This window comes from Marmota monax, unplaced genomic scaffold (genome assembly GCF_021218885.2).
Source record: "Marmota monax isolate L192 unplaced genomic scaffold, Marmota_monax_Labrador192_F-V1.1 WCK01_AAM20220418_F8-fsc00080, whole genome shotgun sequence".
NCBI classification, from domain to species: Eukaryota; Metazoa; Chordata; class Mammalia; order Rodentia; family Sciuridae; genus Marmota; species Marmota monax.
This window is the reverse complement of record NW_026694750.1, coordinates 8,524,128-8,549,498: the sequence shown is the minus strand read 5'-3', so window position 1 is coordinate 8,549,498 and position 25,371 is coordinate 8,524,128. Positions and strand designations below refer to the sequence as shown.

The window sequence follows — 25,371 nt, the reverse complement described above, 5'->3', positions numbered from 1 at the left end:
GCATGGGCCTGCGTGGGCTGCTCCAGGCTGAATGATTTTGTCTGAAGATCCCAAAATAGCTTTAGTAGCCTGAGCTCCCCTCCCCCTCGGGCCGGGAGCCTCAATGGCTCTTTGTCTCTCAAGACATCCCGCCCCTGCTGGGGGTGAAGACACTGACAGGGGCTTAGTGGGGCTGGGCTGCCAACCTTGTTCCCTTTCCTATTGGCTGATACCAAAGGACCCTAAGCCCCATTCCCAGTGTTGGCTTGGGCCATTTCGGGCTCCCACGTGAGCATCCAGGCCAGCCTGTTGGCACCCCTTCAGTATCAGATCCCAGGGTCTCTGGGGGAGCCAGCCTTTGCCAGGGGCTCCCACTACCACTCAGACACCCCTGCCCCCAGCCCCTCTACCCTATTCCTGGCTGCTTCCTGCAGAGCATCCCTAGAACATTCTCAGTGTTTCCTGAGGCTTGGCCCCTGGCACTTTTCGGGAGGCTCTCTGCAGCCCAGCGGTGAGAGGCAATGGGAAAGCCTGCATGGGCCACTCTGGGTGCCCCACACCCAGTCTCCCATCGGCTTTCTGGCTCTAGGAGTCAGACCCTGCCCTGGGCAGGAAGTTGCCAGCACCGCCTGGACACTTTCTAGTGTGTCATGGACAGTGTCAGGGGTCCAGAGGTGTTTGGGGCAGGAGCTCCCCAGAGGAGAAGTGAAGGTGGCCAGGGACTGGGACTTCTTGCCAAGTTTCATTAGAACAATGGGTTTCAGGGCCACAAGAGATGGGAAGGTCCCTAACACAGGTGATGGGCAGGGGTGATGTGGCAGTGGAAGGAGTAGGAGCAGAGGGACAGGGTGGACAGGGTGGAGTGCGCGTGCCAGGAGGCAGTCGGCAGGTTGGGGGCTCCAGCAGGCTACCTGTGGGATGGAGGCCATGTGGGGGTGGGGCCATTTCTGGGCCTGGGAAGGACTCATTCAAGGACTGGGCAGAAAAAGCCCCACAGACAGACCAGGGACTACGGGGAGGTGGGTGTGGTCAGTGCTTTCTTCCCCAGGTGGACTGACATGAGCTCCAGTGACCACCAGGTGGCACTGGTAACTGTGGCAGCAGAAGTGGGGCTGGAAGGAAGACCTACTGAGGGCATATAGAGCTGACAGCCGAGCATGTGGGTATGCCTAGGTGGTGCTAGGGGGAGTGAGCACCAGGTTCTGGCAGGGTGCACAACCTGGCCTAGAGGAGGAGAATGCTAGTGCTGAAAGGACATGGCACTCATGGAAGCTTGTGTGGTGGGGTGTGAGCGGGACCAGTGAAGGGTGGGGGCATGGGTGCTCAGAGACCTGTCCAGGATAGTGAAGGTGTTAGCCATGGAGGTGGTCACCTTGGCCTCAGGAGGACCCATGTGGCTAGTCAGGATGGCTTGGGGATCCAGGCTATGGGACCTCTCCAACCCATGGTGCCCCCAAGTTTGGAGGGGGCAGAAGTCGGGGCCCGTGTGTAGATGCCCTACTCTGGATCGGGGATTCCAGACTGGCTGCCCTCCTCTCCGGCTCGGAATTCCAAGGGAGGCCGCTGGGGGGCGCTCTAGGCCCGTGGGACCACAACTGCTTTTTGCATACGGCTTATTTGCTTGGGGCTCATTTGCATTTTTTTCTCTTTGCACTGAAGGGAGTTAAGGTTGCACTGATGATTTGAGGTGTTTGCTGCCAATTCCTAGGGGAGAAGTGGGCAAAGCAAATTCTGGACACGTCACTTTACACCAACCCTCCTTCCACCTTGCACCCTACCTGGGGACCCTTGCCCACACACATCAGGGTGGAGACATCAGAACAGACATATTTGCAGGCACACACAGACGAATCCCAGAACCCTAGAACCGGGTCGCATGTGCAGGGCCAAGCCCCCTATAGGTATGTTAAACCTTACTGCCCCGCCCCGCCGGGCACCAGCCCAGCCTCTGCCTGCGACTCAGCCCCAGCTCCTATCACCCTTGCCCCAGTGAGGTTCCGGTTCTTATCTTTCTCGCTCCCCATCCGCGGGCCAGCACCAGCCTCCTCTCCAGCCACCACGCCAGCACCTGGCCCGCCTCAGTTCTTTTTCAGCCTCTCCTTTGGCCCCTCCCCTGGCCTCAGCCCCTACCTCCTGCCCCTGGCCAACCCCTCCCTAGGCCCCGGTCCCCTTTTTAGCACCATCCTGCCCCTGTCGATGCCCTAACCCCCACATCAGCGCTGCCCCTCCATCTCTTTTGTGACTCGCGTCGGCCCTCATCCGCCCATCCTCTGCTCTGAACTGCGACTCCCCGCGGACGCCGGGGTCCCCCGAGGCATCTTCCTTTGTCTCTGCTCCCCGCCCTCCCTCCGCGGCGCCCCTGGCCCCTCACTCACCGCCCGAGCCTCGCGAGGGTGAGGGCAGCCGCTGTTGCTGGAGGCGGGCGAGCGCCTCCGCGGCCGGCTCTTTATTCTTTCCGATGCTGTTGCTCCTCCCGCTGCTGCCATCGCGCTCCCGCCTCTGCCAGGCGCGAGCAGCAGGCCCCGCGCCCGCGGTCCCGCCGGCCTCCGTCTCTCCGGCTCCGGCTCCCGCTCCCTCTCCCGCTCGGCGGACAGCGCCGGCTGGCGGGCGGAAGGGTTGCGGCGGCAGGGGTGGCCCTGGCCTTCTTCCATCCTCCTTCGCCTGCTTCTGAGCCCACATTTGGGATTTCTGCTCCTGGATTATTCTGCGCACGTCCCGTTATGAGCCTGGAGGGCCGGGGAGGAGCGGGCGTGCCCCAGGCTGTGAATGGGGCTGAACTTTGAGAGCGCAGCAGCTGTCCACTGCCCCAGGGGACCTAGAATGGGGGCAGTAGCCCCGAAGAGGCCTAAGGGCGCTCCGTGAGGACCCCCACTCCCCAAGAGCGAGGCCAAGCCCCAGGCCATGCCTCCGTTGCCGCTGGAGCGGCCCCCCCGGCAGCAGCCTGGCGCCTCGCTGGTGGTGCGGTACTTCATGATCCCCTGCAACGTCTGTCTGATCCTGCTGGCCACCTCTACGCTGGGCTTCGCGGTGCTGCTCTTCCTCAACAACTGTACGTGGCGGCTGGGCGGGGCCCAAGCGGCCCAGCTTCTGCTGGCCAAGTCCTGCTTCCCTGCTGGCAAGGGCGCAGGGCAGGCGGGTCACAGCCAGGCCAAGGCCACAGCTAGCTTGAATGGGCCACACATTCGTCTGGGGATGGAGTGCATTGCTCTGGACCCCTTGAGACCTGTCCTTGGGCTGCTGGCCAGCTGACCCCCATCTTGATGGGGCAGAAACAACTTCCTGTGGGAGTCAGAAAGGGGCAGTTGCACTAGGAATGGGGGGGTTGGACTTATTTGGTAAATCAGGTGACTTTACTGGGGACCCACTTGGCAGGTGATGGGTGTCAAGCCCTGACCATGCAGCTAGAAGGGCAGAGGAAAGTAAGGGCCCCTGCCCTCTTCTCCAGAGTCTGAGCCAGCCTATGGGGGCAGGGCAGAGTGGGCGTGGTGGTCTCTGGGAGGCCTTGCTCAGAGGGCCCTAACTTGGAGATTTGTTTTATTCCAGACAAACCTGGGACCCACTTCACACCAGCACCTCCCATGCCTCCTGACGGTGAGTGGGGCAGCCTGGGTGGAAGGCACAGCTTGGGGTAGCAAGTGGGCAGGGCACTCCTAGGGTGGGTTCATTCTAGGGTGTGTATACCAGGGGTGCCAGGTGTCTGGAGAGGGGAGGCTGGGCAAGGCAGCCTGGGTTCCTCCTGGGGCATCCACTGAGTGTAAGCCCGGGGTCTCAGCTCCTGGCAGTGCTCAGGCAGGGCTCTGGTTTCCCTGGGCCTCAAGATTGGGAGGAACCATAAGAAGTGAGATGCTGGCAGGTGGTGTGGGCAGGGTGGGGGTGGGCAATGGAGTAGGCTGGTTGTGTGGGGGGGGATTCCTCTCCTTTGTCCTCCCTTCTCCCTTTTCAGGAAGGGCTGGGGCCAGGCAGGGGTTGAGAAAGTCAGAAGTGCAGAGGGGAAACTGGGCTGGGGGGGTGGGGAGTGTCTCAGCATGGCATGAGGAGTCAGAAAGGCTTGCATCTGTCTCTGGGAGGATGCAAGTGATGGAGGGGTGGGCTGACCTTCTTGACATCCCTATGGGTTGGGATGTCCTCCCACAAGGCTGCTGGAGCATGGGCCTCTGTAATTAGGTTAATGTCGGAGGGGAAAAGAAGGCTCTAGTGCTGCAGAGGAAAGGACCAAGGGGTTGCCATGGGTCTGTTCACCCTTCCTGCATCCTCAGCAGGCGGGTGGGAGCTCCCAGGTCTGCTCTCCGTCCTGCCCCATCACTGGGTTCTCTGTCAGGCAGCTGTCTGTCCAGTATCACAGAGTCACATGTCTAGGCAGGACAACCTGAGAGAGCCCTGGGTGGCCTGGGGTGGGGGCATGGCCCTGGGCCTTCTTCTCAGGATGCACCCCTGGGTTGCATTAGTCAGGGCTGCTTACTGAATCTTGGGGCACCCAGAAGCAGGAGCTGGATTCATGGGTACAGGATGAAGGGGCTCTGCTGTCCTTCAGTGGCCATCTGGGCAGGGGTCACCTGTGACCAACTGTTCTTTATTCCTGGAAGCTGCAGGGTTATTGACTGCTTTCTTTTTTTTTTTTCCCCTTGTGATGCTGGGGATCAAACCCAAGGCCCTACCACTGAGTCCCAGCCCTTGCCCCCACACTCTTTTTACTTTTTATTTTGAGACAGGGTCTCACTAAATTTCTGAGACTGGCTTTGAACTTGCAATCCTCCTGCCTCAGCCTCCCGAGTAGCTGGTATCACAGGCGTATTTTCAAATGTACCAGGGTCCCTGGGCTGGGCAGCATTTAGGGTGGGGCAGTAGGAATGGGTGATGGTGGCTGTGGGAACACACATCCTGGCCCTGGGCTCTGCCGTGCAACCCATGTCTCCGACAACAATGCCCCTCCTCACGCTGCTCCCACCAGACCTGAAGGACCCCTCAGAGGTCTGAGCCCCACCTGGGCTGTGGGAGGGGAGTCTGTGGCCTCTGAGGTATCTCTTTCTGGGGGATTGCAGTCCTTCTCCTGAGACACAGGAGCCTTGGGGTCAGAGCAATGCAGCACCCCTTCATGGTATGTGACCCTTGGTATTTGCACGTATTGTGGGGACCAGTGGCTGATGGGGTAAGTGGATGTGGGTACATCCCATTGGTCTCAGACCACTGTCCCCCTTCTGGCCTGGGGCAGGAGGCTGTGACCCAGACAGGTCCCACATCTTCCAGGAAGGGGCCCATGTCCTCCAGTGGGGTGACTAAGGAGGAAGCCAATCTGCACTGGGCTGGGGCTGAGCACTGGGTGTCTACAGCCTCTCTCCTGAGTCCCTCGATTTAACCCACCCTCCCTGCAGCTGCCCACTTGAGTCCCTGTGCACACCCTAGCCATCAGGACACACATGTGGCCACAAGCAGGGCTCTGGGCTTTGGTTCCATCCCCCAACCCACCCTAGACCAGGAGGAGATTTAAATATATCAGCGGCATCTGTGGCTATAAAAAGCCCTTCCACCTCCGCACTGCAGCAAGAGATTGCTCCGGTGGGACGCTCAGTGGCCAGGGAGAGCCTTCCACTGGGGACTGAGCAGGGCATGCATGGTGGGGCCCCCAGAGGTGACCCACTAGGGAACCATGTCACCTGAAATTTATGAGGGGTCATGGGCAGCAGGTGTGTCTTGAGTCCAGCTCTTCCATTCCTTAGTAGTGACTTTCAGGAGACCTCTGCCCTCAGTTTCCTCTTCTGCTGAGTGGGCTTGAGGAGGGGCATTATGTGTGTGAAGGAGTATGCCTAGGAGGGCCTGGCTGCTGTGGCAGGCTCTGCCTGCACCTGTGTGCAGGTGTGCCTGTGTGTGTGCTTGCTGGTGGGCCTGTGGGGGTGGGTGGGTCGTCTCTGTGTTTGTGACTCAAGAAAGTTCAATCAAGAAACTTATCTTCAGCCCTCCCGATCTCCTGGTCCCATGGGCCAGGGAGACACATAAAGGGGCAGTCATGCTATAGGTACCAACAGGGGACCAGGGAGCAGCCCCTCGCCCAGCCTAAGCATGGGACAAAGTGGGGCCCATCCTGAAAGTGGGGATTCCTGAATTAACTTGAGAAGTTACTTTGCTCTGACCAGCTGGTGGTCACACATGTGATCCAGCTGCTATGGGGAGTTTGGTAGGGTCACAAGTTCAAGGCTAGCCTGGGCAGCTCACCAAGGCTGTCTCAAAAATAAGAAATGTGAAAATGCCTGAGTATCTCTGGGTTCCATCCCCGGTACCTTAAACCAAGGAAAAAGAGAAGTTACTTTGTCCTGGCAGGGGACAGAAGTAGGGACCAGCATTGTGTGCTCTTCACTGTGGCTTCATAGTGGAAACATTGGTGGACTGTGGAGTGAGAACCAGGCTGTGGTGGGGAGGAGTGTGCTGCTCCCCAAGAACAGCTCTTCCCCGCTGTGGGGTCAGGACCTTGGGAGAGAGCTGGTGGGTCAGGTGACCTGGTGCAGAGAGAGGGAAAGCCCAGGGCACAGATAGCAGAAGCTAAGGAGCCCAGGGGCAGGGAGGTGACTGGGCCCTTGACCCTGGGGTTCAACCCTGGAGACCTTGATCAGCAGGTCCAGCTGAAGCCCAAGAGCACCACTGGGCATTAGCACGGGCCTATTGGACTTGGCTTGGGAGTCACAAGGAGCCTGGGCAAGAAAGGGCTGCATTCGAGAGGGATGTGCCACTAGGAGAGAGAAGGGGAAATGGAGGGAGCTTACAGCCTGGCATGAAGAGGGGACACTGGCAGACATAGATTGAGCCAGATAGAGCCAGGACAGAGAGGAGGCCAGTGGTGGTGACCATCCATTATCGTAGGTGGAGCTCATCCTCCACTTGGTGCTTGTGCCCAGTGCCTCTTGAGCTTTGCAGTCATTTGGAAGCAGGTCCTATTGTCCCATTCACAGAAAGGGACACTGAGGCATAGTGAGGTGGGGGAATGGGAACATGGGTGGGGGCAGGGAAGGCAGGCTGCGGCCTCTGTTTTTTCAGCTCTCCAGGGTTGGGTCAGGCAGGTGGAAGCCTGGGGTGGGCTCTTGGAATGGCAACAGCTGGCTCTAGCTCCTGGGCTATGCACCTCTCCTAGGAGATGGGGAGGGTTTTCTGCTACATTTCCTCGACCTGCGGGAGTTGATGGGAGCCCCGACACCATGACTTATTAATGATAATTGAGCCAGATTAAAACATTTATTAGATCCAGGCAGCTGCAACCCCTAATGGACCCGCCCCCCCCCAGGGGTACACTGACCTAAGGAGCCAACTATCCCCAGTCCCAGGGCTGGCCTCAGGGTGGCTACTTGGGGCTATCCCTAACGACTCTGGTCTCTTCGTTTGTACACTGTGACAGAGGGCCAGCCTTTCCCTGTGCCCGCACGGTGGGATGCAGTGGAGGCCTAATGATGATGGGGCGTGTGCTGCACCCTGCTGTCTGCAGAACTAAGGGCTGAAATGGCAGACTCAGATGGCAGGCCCAGCTGTGCAGAGCAGCTGCCCTGGGAGGGCCTGTGGGAGAAGGCTAGGAGCTGGGAAGAGGCCGGGGTCAGGCATGGGGAACACCCAGGCAGCTCCCAGATGAGGCCCCAGAAACTTATGGCCTGAGTTGGGATGAGCCTGGCCTGCGTGGGGGTAACAAGATGGACTCTGGGGCTGATGTGGGAGAGGTGCTTTGGGCAGAGTGGGGCCTCGACTGCTTGCTTCGGACTTGGCCTGGGGTCCTCTCCTGTTGTGTGTTGGGGAATCTGCTGAGGTGGGATGGGAGTGGGTGGCTTGTCCTGTTATGGGGACAGGAGGCCCCTCTCTCCTGGTAGAGGGTATAGAGAATGTTCTCCAATGAGGAAAGGTCCCTGGGTTGGCAGGGGAGCCATCCAGGGGGCCAGGCCCTGTGAACATGCACAACAGAGCGTCCGTGACACTTGTGGCCATGCGTGGGCTTGAACATGCTTGCACACCCGGGTGTGGATGTGCCTGTGAGGGCTGCAGCAGTGCCCGGCCCTGAGACCTGGCTTCAACAACCCCTTCCTGTGCCCGACCTCAGTTTGCAGGGGAATGCTGTGTGGCTTTGGCGCGGTCTGTGAGCCCAGTGCAGAGGATCCAGGCCGGGCCTCCTGCGTGTGCAAGAAGAGCGCCTGTCCTGCTGTCGTGGCGCCAGTGTGTGGCTCAGATGCCTCCACCTACAGCAACGAGTGCGAGCTGCAGCGTGCACAGTGCCGCCTGCAGCGGCGAATCCGCCTGCTCCGCCGCGGACCCTGTGGTAAGGGAGTGTGCCCAGCGTGGGGGGGGGTGGGCCAGGTGTTGGAGGTGGACAGACAGCCAGGGTGACCCCACCCTGCCATCCGCAGGTTCCCGGGACCCCTGCTCCAATGTGACCTGCAGCTTCGGCAGCACCTGTGCACCCTCCGCCGATGGGCAGACCGCCTCCTGCCTGTGTCCCACGACCTGCCGCGGGGCCCCGGAGGGCACCGTGTGTGGCAGTGATGGTATGGACTACCCCGGTGAATGCCAGCTGCTGCGCCGGGCATGCGCACGCCAGGAGAACATCTTTAGGAAGTTCGATGGCCCCTGTGGTGAGTGCCCGCCCCACGTGGGGCTCCTCTCCTTGGGCGTGCAGGCAATAACCCTGACTCCTGCCTGTCCGCCCCCAGACCCCTGCCAGGGAGCCCATGCTGACCCGAGCCGCGTCTGCCGTGTGAACCCGCGCACTCACCGTCCAGAGATGCTCCTGCGCCCAGAGAGCTGCCCTCCCCGGCATTTGCCTGTGTGTGGGGATGATGGGGTCACCTATGCAAATGACTGCGTCATGGGCCGCTCGGGGGCTGTCCGCGGTCTGCTCCTCCAGAAAGTGCGCTCTGGCCAGTGCCAGCCTCGAGGTGGGCTGCTTCCCCTGCACACAGTGTGTCCCCTGCCTCCGTGTCCGTGGGGTCCCTGCTGTGGAGGTGCTGGTGTGGTTCTGGCCTCTCTGAGCTCCTTGCCCACCCCCAGACCAGTGCTCCGGGACCTGCCAGTTCGGTGCCATCTGCCTGTCCCGCCGTGGCCGACCCCGCTGCTCCTGCGACCGTGTCACCTGTGACGGGGCCTACAGACCGGTGTGTGCCCAGGATGGGCACACGTATGACAACGACTGTTGGCGCCAGCAGGCTGAGTGCCGGCAGCAGCGAGCCATCCCTCCCAGGCACCAGGGCCCGTGTGGTGAGCACCCTGTGGTCCCCGCCATCAGTCCTTGCCCACCATCACATGCCATCTTCATTCCTTGGCACCCACCTCCCAGGGTCTTGGGCCAGGGTGGGTCCCCTGGGAGGGTGCAGGGTGTGGAGGGTAGAGGCTGCAAGAGGGTGCCCGGATACCTGGGGAGGCGGTCAGAGATGGGCCTGCACTTGGCCATGCAAGTCCAGGCTGCAGGTCCTCTAGTCTGTCTGCCCATCCGTCTCTGTTCTGCCTGAGGGTATAGATTGCTTGGGTGGGCAGGAAGTGGATACAACGGTGGGGTCCCTCACTCTGGGGACATAACTGTCACCAGCCCCTTCAGAGGCAGGATCTCAGTTGATTTTAAGGGGCCATTGGAGGGTGGAGGCAGCTGGGAAATGGCCAGCATGTCCCATGGGGACCAGGGCTGCAGTGACCCTGTGTCCATCGGGGTCAGTCCTCTGTCCATCTTTCTGGTCTGTCTTTCTGCGTCTGTCTTCTCCTCGGTCCTTCCCTCTCGGCTCCTCCTCTTGTGTCTTCCAGCCTGACCTGCTGGCAGGATGAGGTGCCGCGCCTGCCCACCAGGAGCCCACAGCCCGAGGTCTGCCCCTGGTGCGGCTGGGGGGGGTGGCTCGCTACTGCCTGGCCTTGTGGTTCTCAGAGCAAGTGGACAGACACCTCCTCCCCGTGCAGCCCTGGGTGTGACTCTGGGGTGCAGACTCCTCTTAGCCTGGAGAGAGCCCCCACGTGCATGGGTGTCCCAGGGCTGCTGGTGGTCGGGGTCAGTGGCCTGCTGTGGGCAGTCAGGAGGCTCCTGTGTCCCCATCTGCCTCTGTCGTGTGTCTGTCCCTTTCTTTGCTATGTCCTGCACATCTAGCTCTTCCTTGACCACCCCACCCTGGGAGAGGGCCTGCTGCGTGGGGCTGGGGGCTTTGCCCAGTATGGGGGGGGGGTAGCAGGTGGGCTGAGTGCCCTGTCCTTCCCAGACCAGGCTCCGTCCCCGTGCCGTGGGGTGCAGTGCGCATTCGGGGCGACATGCGCCGTGAAGAACGGGGAGGCTGCGTGCGAGTGCCAGCAGGCGTGTGCAGGCGCCTATGACCCCGTGTGCGGCCGTGACGGCGTCACCTATGGCAGCACCTGCGAGCTGGAGGCCATGGCCTGTGCCCTTGGGCGGGATATCCGGGTGGCCCGCAGAGGACCCTGTGGTCAGTAGTGGACAAGCAGGTCTGGGGGGGGATGGCCTTCCTGACACAGTGGTGACAGAGCCCCCTCCCCAGACCGATGCGGGCAGTGCCGTTTTGGAGCCCTGTGCGAGGCCGAGACCGGGCGCTGTGTGTGCCCCTCTGAGTGCGTGGCCTCAGCCCAGCCCGTGTGCGGTTCTGATGGGCACACGTATGCCAGCGAGTGTGAGCTGCATGTCCACGCCTGCACACACCAGATAAGCCTGCATGTGGCATCAGCTGGACACTGTCGTGAGTGGGGCCATGGGGGCCAGCGGGCTAGGGTCCCACCACTCTCCGGCTGGGTCTGCTGACCCCTGCTGGCTCCATATGTTTCAGAGACCTGTGGAGACACAGTGTGTGCCTTTGGGGCTGTGTGCTCAGCTGGGCAGTGTGTGTGTCCTCGTTGTGAGCGCGCCCCGCCTGGCCCCGTGTGTGGCAGCGATGGTGTCACCTACCGCAGTGCGTGTGAGCTACGGGAGGCTGCCTGCCAGCAGCAGATACAGCTTGAGGAAGCCCGGGCAGGGCCCTGTGAGCAGGGTAGGCTTGGGCAGCTGCCTGAGCTGTGGGGCACCAGCCTCAGGGGAGAACCTGTGGGTGAACTGCTCTCCTTCCCCACAGCTGAGTGTGGCTCAGGAGGCTCCGGCTCTGGGGAGGACAGCGAGTGTGAGCAGGAACTCTGTCGGCAGCGTGGTGGGGTGTGGGATGAGGACTCAGAGGATGGACCATGCGTCTGCGATTTCAGCTGCCAGGGTGTTCTCAGGAGCCCGGTGAGCCCCCACCTCCCCCAGTTATAGGGGGGCAGTGAGGAAGGGGCCAAGGCTGCCCACGCTGACCCCACCCCTCCAGGTGTGCGGCTCAGATGGGGTCACCTATGGCAGTGAGTGTGACCTGAAGAGGGCCAGGTGCGAGTCTCAAGGAGAGTTGTACGTCGCAGCTCAGGGACCCTGCCGTGGTGAGTGGGCCAGGGCACATTCTTGTGGGCTTGTGCAGCAGCCTCTGCGCTTCTGTGTGTGCATATTCAAAGGTGTATGCCTGCACTGGTGTGGGCACGTGGGCATCCATGTGTGCTGTGGTATGCTTGTGGTCTTGTGTGTTCTTCTGAGTATAAAGCACTGATACGTGCACTGTGGACACAAGCCCATCTGTCAAAGTATGCACCACACTGGGGAGGGTGGACAGGAGGATTGTGAGTTTGAGCCCAGCCTGAGCCATGCAGTGAGATCCTGCCTCATAAAAGCAAGTGTATGCCAAGTACCTACTGCAGGTCAGGCCAGGCTTCTACGCAGGAGGCAGCAGGAAACCACAGGGCACCTTCCGGGCCCTTTTGCTCTTCTGGGCAGGGACTGACAGTGGTCTGTAAATGTCACATGTCACACACGAGTGCTCACGGTATGCTCATGCATGTTCACAGATGTGTCTGTGCAGTTGTATGTAAATGTGCGTGGTTTGGAGGAATGTGAGTGCGTGTCCGTCTTCGTGTGTGTGTGCTGCCTTTACACTTATCTGTATGTCCATAGCTCTGGGTACACACAAGGCTGTGTCCGTGACTTTGGGTATTCTGTGTGTATGTGGCCCTGTATGTTTCCTGTGTGCTGGGTCCTACATTTGGCACTTGCATGTCCTTGTATGATTATGGTGGCCTCACCTAGGGCCTCAGCCTCAGATTGCAGACCTGAGGGGCATGGTGTCGGACTGAGTGGTGGTGTGGAGGAGGCTGAGGCAGAGGGGTGGGCATACAGCACTGCCTCAAGTCTGACCCCACACCCCTCTCTGCAGGCCTCACCTTGGCCCCACTGCTGCCTGCAGCCCCTGCTCACTGTGCCCAGACCCCCTATGGATGCTGCCAGGATAATGTCACTGCTGCCCGGGGTGTGGGCCTGGCCGGTTGCCCCAGTGAGTACCTGAGTACCCTCACCCCTAGCCTGGCCCAGCTGTGTGACTGTGCTGACCCTGTCCCTCCCCCCTTCCCTTGCAGGCACTTGCCAGTGCAACCCGCACGGCTCCTACGGAGGCACCTGTGACCCAGCCACAGGCCAGTGCTCTTGCCGGCCAGGTGTGGGCGGCCTCAAGTGCGACCGATGTGAGCCTGGTTTCTGGAACTTCCGTGGCATTGTCACTGACAGCCGGAGCGGCTGTACTCGTGAGTGACAGGGCCCCAGGGCTGGCTGCCAGTCAATTACTCCTGCCTGTCCACCCCCATCACTGTGCTCAGGCCCTGGCCTGAGCTGCACCCGGCAGGCTCTGCAGCAGGTGGAGAAGACTGTCTAGGTACAGACTCAGGCTCCCCTCCCCGCAGCCTGCAGCTGTGACCCCCGGGGTGCCGTGCGGGATGACTGTGAGCAGATGACTGGACTGTGTTCCTGTAAGCCAGGCGTCGCTGGTCCCAAGTGTGGGCAGTGTCCTGATGGCCACACCCTGGGCCCCACCGGCTGTGAGGCAGGTGAGGACAAGATCTGGGCTGGCCTGGGGTTTGCTGTACAGAGGGACAGCCTGAGCTGGTGGGGTTTCTGTGTCCACCCCAGATCCTTCGGCACCGCTGACCTGTGCGGAGATGCACTGTGAGTTTGGCGCTTCCTGTGTGGAAGAGGCAGGTTCTGCCCACTGCGTCTGCCCAGCCCTCACCTGCCCAGAGGCCAGTGCCACCAAGGTGAGCCAGGTGAGGGTGGAGAGTGTGAAGGGCAGTGGGTGGGGGAACCGCCTGAGTGCCCCTGCCTTGCGCCTCAGGTCTGTGGATCAGATGGCATCACCTACGGCAGCGAGTGCCAACTGAAGACCATCGCCTGCCGCCAGGGCTTGGACATCTTCACCCAGAGCCTCGGCCCGTGCCAGGGTAGGGTCTGGGAGCCACCTCCCAGCACTGACAGGAGGGCCTTGCCCTGCCCCGACTCCAGCCCCAGCTTCCTCTCCTTGCAGAGGCTGCTGTTCCTGGCGCGCACCCAACATCCAGGGCCACGACAGCCCCGGGGCACTTGCCAAGCGAGCCTCTGCTGCCTCCACCCAGTGCCCTCCCCCTGGCTCCCAGCAGTACCCCCCAGAGCCGGCCCACCCCTCCACCTGCCTTACGACCTCGGACCACAGCCAGCATCCCCAAGACCACAGCTCGGCCCGCGCTGACCCTGCCCCCCACGGAGACCTCCACTGCAGCCAGTCTCTCCGCGTCTGCCTTTGGAGAATCTGGCAGCACTGATGGGAGTGGCGATGAGGAACTAAGTGGGGACCAGGAGGCCAGTGGGGGGGGTTCTGGGGGTGAGCAGGGGCTCGGGGACGTGGGTGGGCCTGGGGTGAACAGGGGCTTGGGGACGTGGGGTGGGCCTGGGGTGAGCAGGGGCTTGGGGACGTGGGGTGGGCCTGGGGTGAGCAGGGGCTCGGGGACGTGGGTGGGCCTGGGGTGAGCAGGGGCTTGGGGATGTGGGGTGGGCCTGGGGTGAGCAGGGGCTCTGGGGTGTGGGGCGGGCCTGGGAGGTGAGCAGGGGCTCAGGGACATGGGGCGGACCTGGGGTGAGCAGGTGCTCTGGGACATGGGACAGGCCTGGGGAGTGAGCAGGGGCTTGGGGACGTGGGTGGGCCTGGGAGGTGAGCAGGGGCTCAGGGACGTGGGGCGGACCTGGGGTGAGCAGGGGCTTGGGGACGTGGGGTGGGCCTGGGGTGAGCAGGGGCTCTGGGGTGTGGGGCAGGCCTGGGAGGTGAGCAGGGGCTCTGGGACATGGGACAGGCCTGGGGAGTGAGCAGGGGCTTGTTGGGGCAGGGCCCAGCGAGGCTCCCACCTGTGGCTGGACTCAGACTGCGCATCCCTAGGACTGGAACTCTCCATGGACAGCAGCGTGGTGACACATGGACCACCCACTGAGAGAGCCTCCTGCTACAACTCACCTTTGGGCTGCTGTTCGGATGGCAAGACACCTTCACTGGACGCAGAGGGCTCCAACTGTCCTGGTGAGTGGGTGGCAGGGCAGGTGGAGCTTGAGGAGTCAGCCTGGGCAGCCAGGTTTTATGGTCTTTGGTCTCAAATGTGTATGAGATCTTGGGGATCCGGCACCCGTGTGCACACGTGTGGTCTCAGCCCTAACACATGTGCGTGCCCAGGACCGTGTAGCTAACCCGTCTCTCTCCTTGCAAGCAAGCCTGGGGCAACTGCTCTGAGGAGTCTGCCTGGTAACTGACGCCAGCCCTGCCCTGGGGTCCCCACTAACCTCATGACCATCTGACTAACATCCACCTGCCCCTGTACCCTACGTGGCTTGCTCCAGGGGCCTGCACCAGGCGGGTGCCAGTCAGGGCCTCACCGCCCCTTCTCCCACAGCCACCAAGGCGTACCAGGGCGTGCTGGAGCTGGAGGGGGTCGAGGGGCAAGAGCTGTTCTACACACCCGAAATGGCCGACCCCAAGTCAGAGCTGTTTGGGGAGACAGCCAGGAGCATCGAGAGCACGGTAAGTGGGGGCGTCCTCCCAGGTCAGACCCAGAGGAGGCCAGGGCAGGAACCCCACAGTCAGGGGACCGATTTCAGTGGGTTGGGCGGTGCCCAGTATCCTCACTCACTCCTTGCCCACAGCTGGACGACCTTTTCCGGAACTCAGACGTCAAAAAGGACTTCCGGAGTGTCCACCTGCGGGACCTGGGGCCTGGCAGATCAGTCCGTGCCACTGTGGATGTGCACTTTGACCCCAGTGAGACCCCCGCGCTAAGTCTCTCCCAGGAGGTGATGGGTAGGGGCTGCACAGGGCCAGGCCGTGCTCAGTACCCCCTCTTCCCCAGCCACAGCCTTCAGGGCACCTGATGTGGGCCGGGCCCTGCTTCGGCAGATCCAGGCCTCCCGGCGCCGGGCCCTGGTGGTGAGGAGGCCTCTGCAAGAGCACGTGCGGTTCATGGACTTTGGTGAGCACCAGGCCAGGCCTCCTTGTCTGTTCCCATCCTCCACCGCCCCGCCCCCTGCTCCTGGCAGACCCTGACCACTCCCTGCCCCACAGATGGGTTTCCTGCATTCTTCATGGGAGCCACCACAGGAGCCACCGCTGCAGTGGCCACAGCCAGAGCTACCACTGTGGGCCAACCACCTTCCTCCGTGACCCCTCGGGTCCACCCCAGTCACACCAGCAGGCCCATTGGAAGGACCACGGCCCCCCCACACACACACCGGCCCCCCACCACAGCTCCCGGCCAGGTGGCTGGACACTGGCCTTTGCTCCCCAGTCCCAAGCAGCACCCAAGGTCCTGTGATTCTCAGCCCTGCCTGCATGGGGGGACCTGCCAGGACCAGGACTCTGGCAGGGGCTTCACCTGCAGCTGCCTGGCAGGCAGGGGAGGCACCTTCTGTGAGGACGGTAGGCGCTTTTGTCCACCTCTCTGGAAGGACAGGGAGGCAGGGAGGCTGATGGGGGCAAGGAGGGAGGGCAGAGATAAGCCACCTGCAGGAGGTGGTAGGGGCTGGGTCTTGGGTACTCTTCCAGCTCACCCTCCCTATCCCCTGCAGTGCTACGCCCCTCTGTCTCTGTTCCTGCCTTTGGGGGTGCCTCCTTTCTGGCCTTCCCCACCCTCCGTGCCTATCACACGCTGCGCCTGGCGCTGGAATTCCGATCCCTGGAGCCTCAGGGACTGCTGCTATACAATGGCAACGCACGTGGCAAGGACTTCCTGGCACTAGCGCTGCTGGGTGGGCGCGTTCAGCTCAGGTGCGAGAGGGCCGCCTCCTGCGTGTCTGGCGGGTGGGCGGGGCCAGGGCCTTCCAGGGAGGAATTTGTGGGTGGTTCCTGACCAGACTGTGGATGGAGCCGGGCCAGTGCTCTAAGCACCTGCTTGGGTCTCCAGGTTTGACACAGGTTCTGGACCAGCCATACTGACCAGCTCAGTACCTGTGGAACCAGGCCGGTGGCACCGCCTAGAACTGTCACGGCATTGGCGCCAAGGCACGCTGTCTGTGGATGGCGAGACCCCAGTTCTGGGCGAGAGCCCCAGTGGCACAGATGGCCTCAACCTAGATACCGACCTCTTTGTGGGCGGAGTCCCAGAGGACCAGGCTGACGTGTGAGCAAGAGGGTGGCGCGGGCCTCAAACTGGGTCTCTGACCTTGATCTCGACCTGGGACTCCACCAGAGCGACCTCCATTGGATAGCAAATGGGATCAGAAGGATGGTGTGGGTGTGGCTAGGACCCTGAGCTCAGCTGGGGCTCCTGGCCCTTCCCTGTCCCTTCCCTGTCCCTTCTGGGTGGCTGACCTTTGGGCCCAGAGTGAGGAGGGCCTGGGCTGACCCTTACCTCCAGTCCTGACCCTTAACCTCGGCCCCACCCTTTGGTTGGTCCTCTTTGTGGGGCTGGCCGCTTGGTCTCCAGGGTGATGGGATGGAGCAGCTCTGACTTCTGGCCCTAACTGTACCCCTGTGACTCTGGCCGCGAGAAGGAGGCCTCTGCTGAGCTTACTCTGACCCCTTTCTGGTGGCAGGGCCCATGAGCGGACCTCCGTGGGCGTGGGCCTGAAGGGCTGCATCCGCCTGCTGGATGTCAACAATCAGCGCCTGGAGCTGGGCCCCTGGCAGGGGCTTGTGTCCCGCAGCTCCAGGGTGGGAGAGTGTGGAGAGCACCCCTGCGTGCCCAGCCCCTGCCATGGTGGGGCACCATGCCAGGCCCTGGGAGACGACATGTTTCACTGCCAGTGTCCACCTGGCCGCTTTGGTGAGGGCAGGCGGGGATCGGGTGAGGGCTAGGAACCAGGTGTCAGGGGGCCTGCCTTCTTGGACTCAGCTCCATCTCCCTCCAGGCCCGACCTGTGCGGAAGAGAAGAGCCCCTGCCAGCCAAACCCCTGCCACGGTGCAGCCCCCTGCCGCGTGCTGCCCAAGGGTGGGGCCGAGTGCGAGTGCCCCGCGGGACGTAGAGGCACTCTCTGCCAGACAGGTAGGGGCACCAGGCTGTCAGGAGGGGACAAGAAGTCAGGGTCAAATGTTCAGTTTGAATTGTGGCCCGATCTTCGGGTCCAGGAAGAGTTAGGATTTGGGTCCTGTGGGTTTCAGTCGAATTAGGCCGGACAGTGGGGTACACAGCCTGAGTGAGCCCTGTCCTTCCTCTGCAGTGTCTGAGATGGATGGTCGTGCCCAGCCCTTCCTGGCGGACTTCCATGGCTTTTCCTACCTGGAGCTGAGAGGCTTGCACACCTTCGAAAGAGACCTGGGGTCAGTAGGGTAGGTGAGGCAGAGGAGGGGAGGCAGCCTGTAGGGAAGGGGCAGTGAGACACCCTGACCCACGTGACCCAGGGAGAAGATGGCCCTCGAGGTGGTGTTCTTGGCCCGAGGACCCAGTGGTTTGCTCCTGTACAATGGGCAAAAGACAGATGGCAAAGGGGACTTCGTGTCACTGGCTCTGCATGACCAGCACCTGGAATTCCGCTATGACCTGGGCAAAGGGGCAGCAGTCATCAGGTGGGCAAGCATGAGGGCTGTGGGCTCTGTCCTGGGCTGCCCACAGGGAGGGCCTGGAGGCCTGGGCCTGGACAGGGGTAAGGTTGGGGCTCCTGACATTGTCACTCAATGGATAGGCAGAGCCCACAGCCTGCTCACTCAGCCTCTTCCTCACAGGAGCAAGGAACCCATAGCCCTGGGCTCTTGGATTAGGGTCTTGGTGGAGAGAAACGGCCGTAAGGGTGCCCTGCGTGTGGGTGATGGGCCCCGCGTGCTGGGAGAGTCCCCGGTGAGTGTCTGCGGTGTGAGGAGGGCCCAAGTGTCCCCCCACCCTGCCCTGCTCCTACGCCGCCTCCTCCTCCTCCTCCTGGGGGCTTGGCAGCCCCCCTGCCAGTTCTTACAAAACTCTTTTCTCTCGTCTGTCCTGTGCCTGGTCTGTCTCCTCTCTGCCCTGCTCTCTGGCTCTTACTCTGCACCCCCATGCTCTCCGGATGTCAGAAATCCCGCAAGGTATTGTCTGCTGCTCATATTGCTCATTGTCTGACACCACCCTAGAGTAGCTCCTCCCCATTAAGGCCCCTGTCCACCATCTCTGTGTGGTTAATGCTGCCTGCTAGTTAGCTAGGGGCTGGGCTGTGGGTGTCAGGCAGTTGGGCACCCTGGTCTGGGACTCAGACCTGCCCCTGCCTAGTGGGTAGGCCCTGCACACCCTCATCCAGCGCCTTCTGCAGGTGCCGCATACCATGCTCAATTTGAAGGAACCACTCTACATCGGGGGTGCCCCCGACTTCAGCAAGCTTGCCCAGGCAGCTGCAGCATCCTCTGGCTTCGACGGTGCCATTCAGCTGGTGCGAGGCATGGGGTGGGGCCCTCCTGCCAGGGCTCTCCACGGCGGGGGGAGGAGGGGCTGCCCCGGGCTGACTGCAGGGCAGGGAGGGCGCAGCTGCTGAGACACAGGCTCTCACCCTGTGCCCTGCAGGTCTCCTTGGGAGGCCGCCAGCTGTTGGCCCAGGAGCACGTGGTGCAGGCGGTGGACGTCTCATCCTTTGCAGACCACCCTTGTACCCAGGCCTCAGGCCACCCCTGCCTCCATGGCGCCTTGTGTCTCCCAGAGGAAGCCACCTACACATGCCTGTGCCCCACGGGCTTCTCGGGGCTACACTGCGAGAAGGGTGAGCACCTGTGGCTGGGCCAGGGCTGCAGGCCTGCACCTGCAGCCCACCTCACGCTGCCTGTCTCCCAGGGCTGGTTGAGAAGTCAGCAGGGGACCTTGAGGCACTGGCCTTCGATGGGAGGACCTACATCGAGTACCTCAATGCTGTGACCGAGAGGTAATGCATCGCCCAGGAGCCGGCACCTCGTGCACCCTCCGCTGTCTGTCTGGTCCTGTCTGTACACACCACACAAGGCAGGACACCATGCTCTGACCAGGCGGGAAGCCCCAGTGTCCACCCCTCCTCCCCCTCCTGCCTTCTCACCTCTCTGTCTCTTTGTTTCCAAGCGAACTGACCAATGAGATCCCAGTGTAAGTAGCCCCTCGGCCCCCACCTGCACCTTCCACTCATCCATGCCCATCTGTGCTTCCCTGACCCTGCCACAGCACAGTCCTGAGCCCCTCGAAGGGCAGAATGTCCCTCCTGGATGGAGGTGGGGGTTAGGGCCTTTAGTGCTGTGTGAGGCTCAGCTTCTTCCCTGGGAAATGGTACCCTCTCCCAGGACACGTGCCTCATCCACCCTGCAGCCACCACCCTACCCCAGGCCGGCGTGAGTGTGTGCTTGTGCCTGTGCCTGTGTGTGCGTGCACACACTTAGACATATCTGTATGTGTGAGTAAAGGTGTTCCTGTGTGTGCCTGTGTCTGTGTGCAGAGATGTAAGGCGTGTTTGTGTGGATCGTGTGTGAGTTCACGTGTGTATGAGCGTCTTTGCTTGTGTGTCCGTGTTCTGTGCACATGCATGTGTGCTGGGGCATCAGGGCCACCCCCAGGCAGATGAGCCCTCTGCTTCCATCTGCCATTCACGTCTCATTCCTTGAACTCTGCGCTAGCTTGGGCCATGCCACCAGCTGTGTCTGCACACGCATGTTGCACACATGTCACTTCTATGGCTCTCTGGTGGGTCATCAGTGGGGCCCAGGGCCACGCGTGTCCAGGTGTATGCTTGCTTTTCCCAGTGCTGGAAATGGGACTTGGGCCTGTGCTTGGCCTGTCTGTCCCTGGCTCACTGCTTCCCTCTCTTCCTGTTTCTAAGCCCCGAAACTCCGGATTCTGGGGCCCTAAACAGGTGAGCATGTGGCAGTGCCTGAGGGGCAGAGTGGCTGTCACCCCACGGTGTGCCTGCCTGTCATCCTCGATCTCTGATCACCTCGGCCAGTCCCTCCATCTGTCTGTCTCTCCTCCGCCCACCGCTGGTGTTTCCCTCACCCAGCACCCAGCACCCAGCCCCCATGGCCTGTGAAGTCCAGGCTCTGCCCTCCTGCCTTCCCCATCCACCCTGCTGCCTTCCTGGAGGCCTGACCCACCCCTTCACCCTCCAGCGAGAAAGCACTGCAGACCAACCACTTTGAGCTGAGCTTGCGCACTGAAGCTACGCAAGGGCTGGTGCTGTGGAGTGGCAAGGCCACCGAGCGTGCAGACTACATGGCGCTAGCCATTGTGGACGGACACCTTCAGCTGGCCTATGACCTGGGCTCTCAGCCCGTGGTGCTGCGCTCCACCGTGAGGGTCAACACCAACCGCTGGTTGCGAGTCAGGGCTCACAGGTCAGTGGGGCCCCCTAAGAATAGCAGGCAGTGCCTGCACTTTCCCAGCCACTCCTTGTCACCAACTGCCTGACCCAGGGTCACTGTCGTGGGGAGGAGAGGAAGGAAGGACAGGAAGATGCAGGAGAAGCAGTTGTGGCAGGAGGCTTATTACTGCCACCATCCTGGGCTCCAGGGTGACCCTGGTGTGGGCCCAGCCTGTAGCAGCTGTAGGGCATGGGGGGGGGCTCTGATCTGGAGGAGGTGGGGAGGGACCCCTGATAATCTTGCCCCACCTGCACCCTCAGGGAGCAGAGAGAAGGTTCCCTTCAGGTGGGCAATGAGGCCCCTGTGACTGGTTCCTCCCCACTGGGTGCCACACAACTGGACACAGATGGAGCTCTTTGGCTCGGTGAGTGCTCGAGAGAGGTCAGGCCAGGGGTCGTCCAAGGGCCTCAGTGTATCTAAGGGACAGACTCCATCTGTCCATCTGCGTCCTCTCCCATCTTGGCCCCAGGCACAAGGCCAGAGGACAGGGTCCTCTGGGTGGGCATGCCTACTACCCACCTGTTCCCTGGGCAGTGGTGGCCCTCTGCCCATCAGCATCACCTAGCCACAGCTGTCTGATCTCCTGCTGTCTGTCCTGTAGGGGGCCTGCAGAAGCTGCCTGTGGGCCAGGCCCTGCCAAAGGCCTATGGAACAGGTTTTGTGGGCTGCCTCCGGGATGTGGTGGTAGGCCAGCGTCCACTGCACCTGCTGGAGGATGCCCTCTCCAAGCCAGAGCTGCGGCCCTGCCCAGCCTCCTAAACGGACACCGGCGGAGCACCCCCATCTGCCCACCCTACTGTAATTATTTTCTATTTTTGTAAACTGTTGCTTTTTGATATGATTTTCTTGCCTGTGTGTTGGCCAGAGGGACTGCTGGCCTGTCCTCCCTTCCGTCCAGGCAGCTGTGCTGCAGAGACAGACTGGTATCAAGAGGCTCCCAGGGGTGGTGTGGCAGCTTCAGGACGTGCCCCTTTGCCTCAGGGCACCACACCAGCCCTTTGCACTGTGTGTCCCCGTGTGTCCGCCCCCACCCTTCCCTCCTGTACCTGGTCCACTGGCAGACCCTGCTCCCCGACCTCACCCTGGCTGCATTTGACGAAGCCTATTGTCCCAGAGCAGGAGGGGGTTGCCAAGGCTTGAGGGGGCCCTTCCACAGAGCACCCCCATGGGACCTTTCTTGGTCCTTACTTAAGCTGCTGTTTCTTCCTTTGTGCTGTGGGTAGCCTTGCCCCAGGCCAGCCTGGACCCCAGGACTCCTGCGCCAATACTGTGACTTAGAAATGACGTTACCATTGATGTCATATTCTGCCATGGACCTGGCCCCCACACACACACACTCCAGGCCCTGTGAGCAGCCCCTAAGAGGGAATGGGCCACTGTGCATGATGTGGTTGACCTCTGTTGCCTGTATCCTCCGCTAGAGTGATGGATGTCCAGGCCTGGCCACCAAACATGTTCTTGGACCACTGGTTTTATTTGGTGCCCAAAGCAGAAGAACTGTTATCTTTCCTGTCCTGACTCCAGAGCATTTAAGCATCCTCATCAGGGCCAGTATGAGAAGTGATTATCTGAAAGTGACTGGGGTCTAGCCAGTGTCTGAGCAAGACCAAAGTGTAGGTGCGGGGGTGGCAGAGGTGGCCACAGAGTCAGAAATGCCTTAAACTGCAACGTCCACCCCCCACTCCCTGCCTGGATGCCCTTCCCAGTCCTCTTGGGAGTAAGACCAGACAACGGTGGTGGAGTTGGCAGCCTGGCCATCCTCTGCTGGGGGTGGGGGGTGCAGGAAACTGCCCTGGTGTGTCCTTACTAACTCCAGTATGTGTCTTGTCAAGCACCGTGAAATAAAGTTTGGAAACTTTAAAAGAAGGGCCATGTCTGTCCTCCCCAACTGCCAGCCCTACAGCCTGGCGGCACCCTGCTGGGCTTCATGGTGGGGACACAGGCTTCCAGCTCCCTTAGGTGGCCTTGCACTGAGAGCTGGGGCTCCAGGCTCTTTTTGGTGAGGAGCCCAGTGTGTGGATGAGCACAGTGCTGTGCAGTGTGGGGACAAGGTGGCCCCCCCAGGTGTGGGCTGGGTGGGGTCACAGAGACTAGTCCAGGTGGCCTGGGGGTGTGAGGTGGAGTTCTGGGAGGGCTGTGGACTAAGCCCATGCCCATCTGCACTTACACACCAGCCTCCCTTCATCCCTCCAGGATGTGCAGTGGGCTCAGGGGGCCTGCCGACTGCACTGGGGGCAGTCTCACTTGTGGAGACCAGAACCAGGGCGAGTGGGTGTAGGAGGGTCTTGTGTGGTGAGTTGGGGGGCAGGCAGTTGCTGAACTGGCTCCAGTGTGCAGGGCCACCCATTAGCACTTCTGGGAGACACTGACAGGTGGCCCAGACCAGGGGTTTCTGGAGGGTGGTATACAGGGTGCTGTCTATGTAGGAGCTTCTGCAGACGCAGCTCCATCCCTGGCAGAAGTCTGAGCTTAGAAAGGAAAGGGAGACGAAGGGGGGCTGTGTGGTCACATAGGTGACCCGTCCCTCAAACTCATGACTTTAATTGAAGATAATAAGTGCACCTGTTTGATTTTGTATTAATGAGCACCCCCTCCCAACAAAAAGACCGTCAACCTCAGACCCGGGGAGTCCTCGGGCATTCACTTCCTACCCCCTCACTAATTTGTTCCTTAAGGAGTGTTGGCTGCTGCACACCAGGCAAGTCAGATGCTGGGTTGGGGGAGGCAGGTGCTGGGGGTTGCAAGAGGCAGTGGTGCTGGTGGGGGCTGCCCTAGTTTAGGCTTCAGGGAGGGTTGGGAGCACCTGACCAGCTAAAGATATCAACCCTTACCCAAGCACAGGGATTGCAAGGCACATCTGCACCAGGAGTGGCACATGTAAGTGTCCTGAGTCTGGACAGAGGTTCTTGGGGCAGAAAGGAAGCATAGGAACAGCCAGAGGCCAGGGCCAGGTCAGAGAAGCCATTGAGGGTGAAGCTGTTGGGGCTTGGGGAGGACTTTAGGCACGAAATATTCAGGCTTCATGAGAAGGCCTGCCCTGGGACACAGGGTGCGTGGGAGAGAGCTGTGGCCCAGCTGGACGGGGTTTGGGTCATTTAGGCTAGGAAAGGCAGGCCCTGGTTGGCAGCACCTGGCCAGGACCCCTGGCTTGGGGAGCTCAGGCCCCTCCTGGACTCCAGCATTTACATGGCCTGCTGCAGGGTGAGCCAAGGTGGAGGGGAGGACCACAGGGAAGCAGGAAGGGAAGGTGAGGACCCAGAAGGGAAGACAAGGAGAGGGAGAGGGTGACATGCCTTCTGGGATCAGGGGTGAGTCAGAGAGGAAGTCAGGACAGCACTGACCCTGCTCTCTGGGCGACAGTGCATCCGGATGCAGGAGCAAAGGTTGAAGTCAAAGACCCCAGGGGAGATGGTTCCTGGCCACAGTGGACCATTCTAGAAAGTCTGCATGACCCCAGAAGAGCAGTGGCTGTGAACCCCAGGACACCAGCAGGCTTGACCCACAGCTAGGGTGCCCCTGTGACAAGGAAGTGAAGAGACTGCAGCAAGGAAGGGGATGACCGGGTGTCCACCTCCCACCTCTGCCCGGATTTCCGGGGCTGCAGTGGGGGAGGGGGTACTACTCCGCCCTCCTCTGGCTTCGCCGCCCCAACTCGGAGCGAGCACAGGAGATTCTTAGAAGGAGCAGCTTCCAGCCTAGGGCTGATCCCTTGGTAATCGTGTAGACTGAGTGGCAAGGCCATAGGCCACTAGGGCCGTGGGGCCGTGATAGGCCTTAACCTTCGGAACCCGGAATCCCGTGCGCATCCCTTCGCTCTGAAGTGCGGATACCCTGGGAAACTTTAGCACCTTTATCCGGAGTTCCCAGGCTCCAAGGCCGACGGGGCGCTTGCAGGGGCAGGGGTTTGCATTTTAATGAAGCCGGCAGGGGTGGGGCTGGTTAGCCCGAGGGCTGGCGTGACCTCGCAAAGATGAGCCCGGCCTTCGTGCGTCCGGATACGTCGGTGCCAAGAGACGCGCTTCAGCTCCCACCACCTCTCACCAGTGGGCGCGGGATTCTTGCGACGCAGGACTTCCCGGTGCTTCCAGCCCGTTGCCTCCAGGCCCGAGGTTCTGACACCTAGCCTCTTCACTAACTGCAGAGGCTGGGCCTGGTTGGAGATCAGCTGCTCCCCACCCTAGGGAAGGTGCCCGGCAGGTAGCCCGGGTGTGGGGGGTGGCGGTGGAAGGACAGTGGCACCTCCTCCTGCTTAGTGTGGCAGGCCCTGCTCCTGCTCCCTTTTGCCACCAGAGATGCAGCCTGTTAGAGGGCACTGAAGGCAGGCCTGGAGGTCTGGGGGTAGAGACCCCCTTACCATCAGCCTGTACACACTTGGGCTGTTTGCAGAACCAGCCCTCCCTCAACAGGCCTCTCCCCTCCAGCCCCGCAGGGAGCCCAGTTCTTTGGAGCAGGATTCCCTGGCCTGCTGGGAGGTCTGAACTGAGGCTCAGGGCTAAACCTGCATGAGAACTGGATCAGGCCACAGGCCAGCACTTCCTGCTCTTGCTGTGGGACCCCTGCTCCTGTGCACCCCATGTAAGTGCAAATTCTAGCTTGCATGTGGGCAGGGGTAGGGACCAGCAACAGCATGATCCACATAGCCCTATGTCCTGGCATCTGGCATATCACCCCGAGTGCCCATCTCTGGTGCTTGGTTAGGCTGCAGTTCACAGGAGAGGTCCCCAGTGGCACGGAGCAGCCATCCTCAGATCAGGGCCCTGGGATCTCTGGGTAGAGAGTGAGGTGTGG

At 61.4% G+C, this 25,371-nt stretch overlaps 1 protein-coding gene across 6 annotated transcripts in view; it reads left to right on the top strand.

The window, feature by feature from the left end:
* Positions 1 to 22,449, top strand: part of Agrn (agrin) — a 31,535-nt gene extending 9,086 nt beyond the window's left edge. Inside the window, exons 1-36 of one of the 6 annotated variants that reach the window (XM_058572636.1) lie at positions 2,664 to 3,028; positions 3,523 to 3,570; positions 8,045 to 8,260; positions 8,349 to 8,573; positions 8,652 to 8,876; positions 8,989 to 9,195; positions 10,176 to 10,394; positions 10,467 to 10,661; positions 10,749 to 10,949; positions 11,031 to 11,179; positions 11,259 to 11,364; positions 12,189 to 12,305; positions 12,388 to 12,552; positions 12,709 to 12,852; positions 12,935 to 13,059; positions 13,137 to 13,242; positions 13,326 to 13,658; positions 14,208 to 14,345; positions 14,713 to 14,840; positions 14,963 to 15,077; positions 15,166 to 15,285; positions 15,378 to 15,731; positions 15,881 to 16,079; positions 16,216 to 16,431; positions 16,847 to 17,076; positions 17,162 to 17,296; positions 17,472 to 17,580; positions 17,653 to 17,817; positions 17,974 to 18,085; positions 18,295 to 18,306; positions 18,528 to 18,644; positions 18,776 to 18,968; positions 19,040 to 19,127; positions 20,332 to 20,556; positions 20,844 to 20,947; positions 21,185 to 22,449. In XM_058572636.1, coding sequence (XP_058428619.1) covers positions 2,881 to 3,028; positions 3,523 to 3,570; positions 8,045 to 8,260; positions 8,349 to 8,573; positions 8,652 to 8,876; positions 8,989 to 9,195; positions 10,176 to 10,394; positions 10,467 to 10,661; positions 10,749 to 10,949; positions 11,031 to 11,179; positions 11,259 to 11,364; positions 12,189 to 12,305; positions 12,388 to 12,552; positions 12,709 to 12,852; positions 12,935 to 13,059; positions 13,137 to 13,242; positions 13,326 to 13,658; positions 14,208 to 14,345; positions 14,713 to 14,840; positions 14,963 to 15,077; positions 15,166 to 15,285; positions 15,378 to 15,731; positions 15,881 to 16,079; positions 16,216 to 16,431; positions 16,847 to 17,076; positions 17,162 to 17,296; positions 17,472 to 17,580; positions 17,653 to 17,817; positions 17,974 to 18,085; positions 18,295 to 18,306; positions 18,528 to 18,644; positions 18,776 to 18,968; positions 19,040 to 19,127; positions 20,332 to 20,556; positions 20,844 to 20,947; positions 21,185 to 21,342 — 5,847 coding nt within the window. In that variant the 5' untranslated portion in view covers positions 2,664 to 2,880 and the 3' untranslated portion in view covers positions 21,343 to 22,449. Of the gene's footprint in view, positions 1 to 2,663; positions 3,029 to 3,522; positions 3,571 to 8,044; positions 8,261 to 8,348; positions 8,574 to 8,651; positions 8,877 to 8,988; positions 9,196 to 10,175; positions 10,395 to 10,466; positions 10,662 to 10,748; positions 10,950 to 11,030; positions 11,180 to 11,258; positions 11,365 to 12,188; positions 12,306 to 12,387; positions 12,553 to 12,708; positions 12,853 to 12,934; positions 13,060 to 13,136; positions 13,243 to 13,325; positions 13,659 to 14,207; positions 14,346 to 14,712; positions 14,841 to 14,962; positions 15,078 to 15,165; positions 15,286 to 15,377; positions 15,732 to 15,880; positions 16,080 to 16,215; positions 16,432 to 16,846; positions 17,077 to 17,161; positions 17,297 to 17,471; positions 17,581 to 17,652; positions 17,818 to 17,973; positions 18,086 to 18,294; positions 18,307 to 18,527; positions 18,645 to 18,775; positions 18,969 to 19,039; positions 19,128 to 20,331; positions 20,557 to 20,843; positions 20,948 to 21,184 lie in introns of those variants that run through there. The other 5 variants (XM_058572637.1, XM_058572635.1, XM_058572634.1 and 2 more) reach the window with 5 other exon arrangements.
* The last annotated feature ends 2,922 nt before the right edge of the window (positions 22,450 to 25,371 follow it).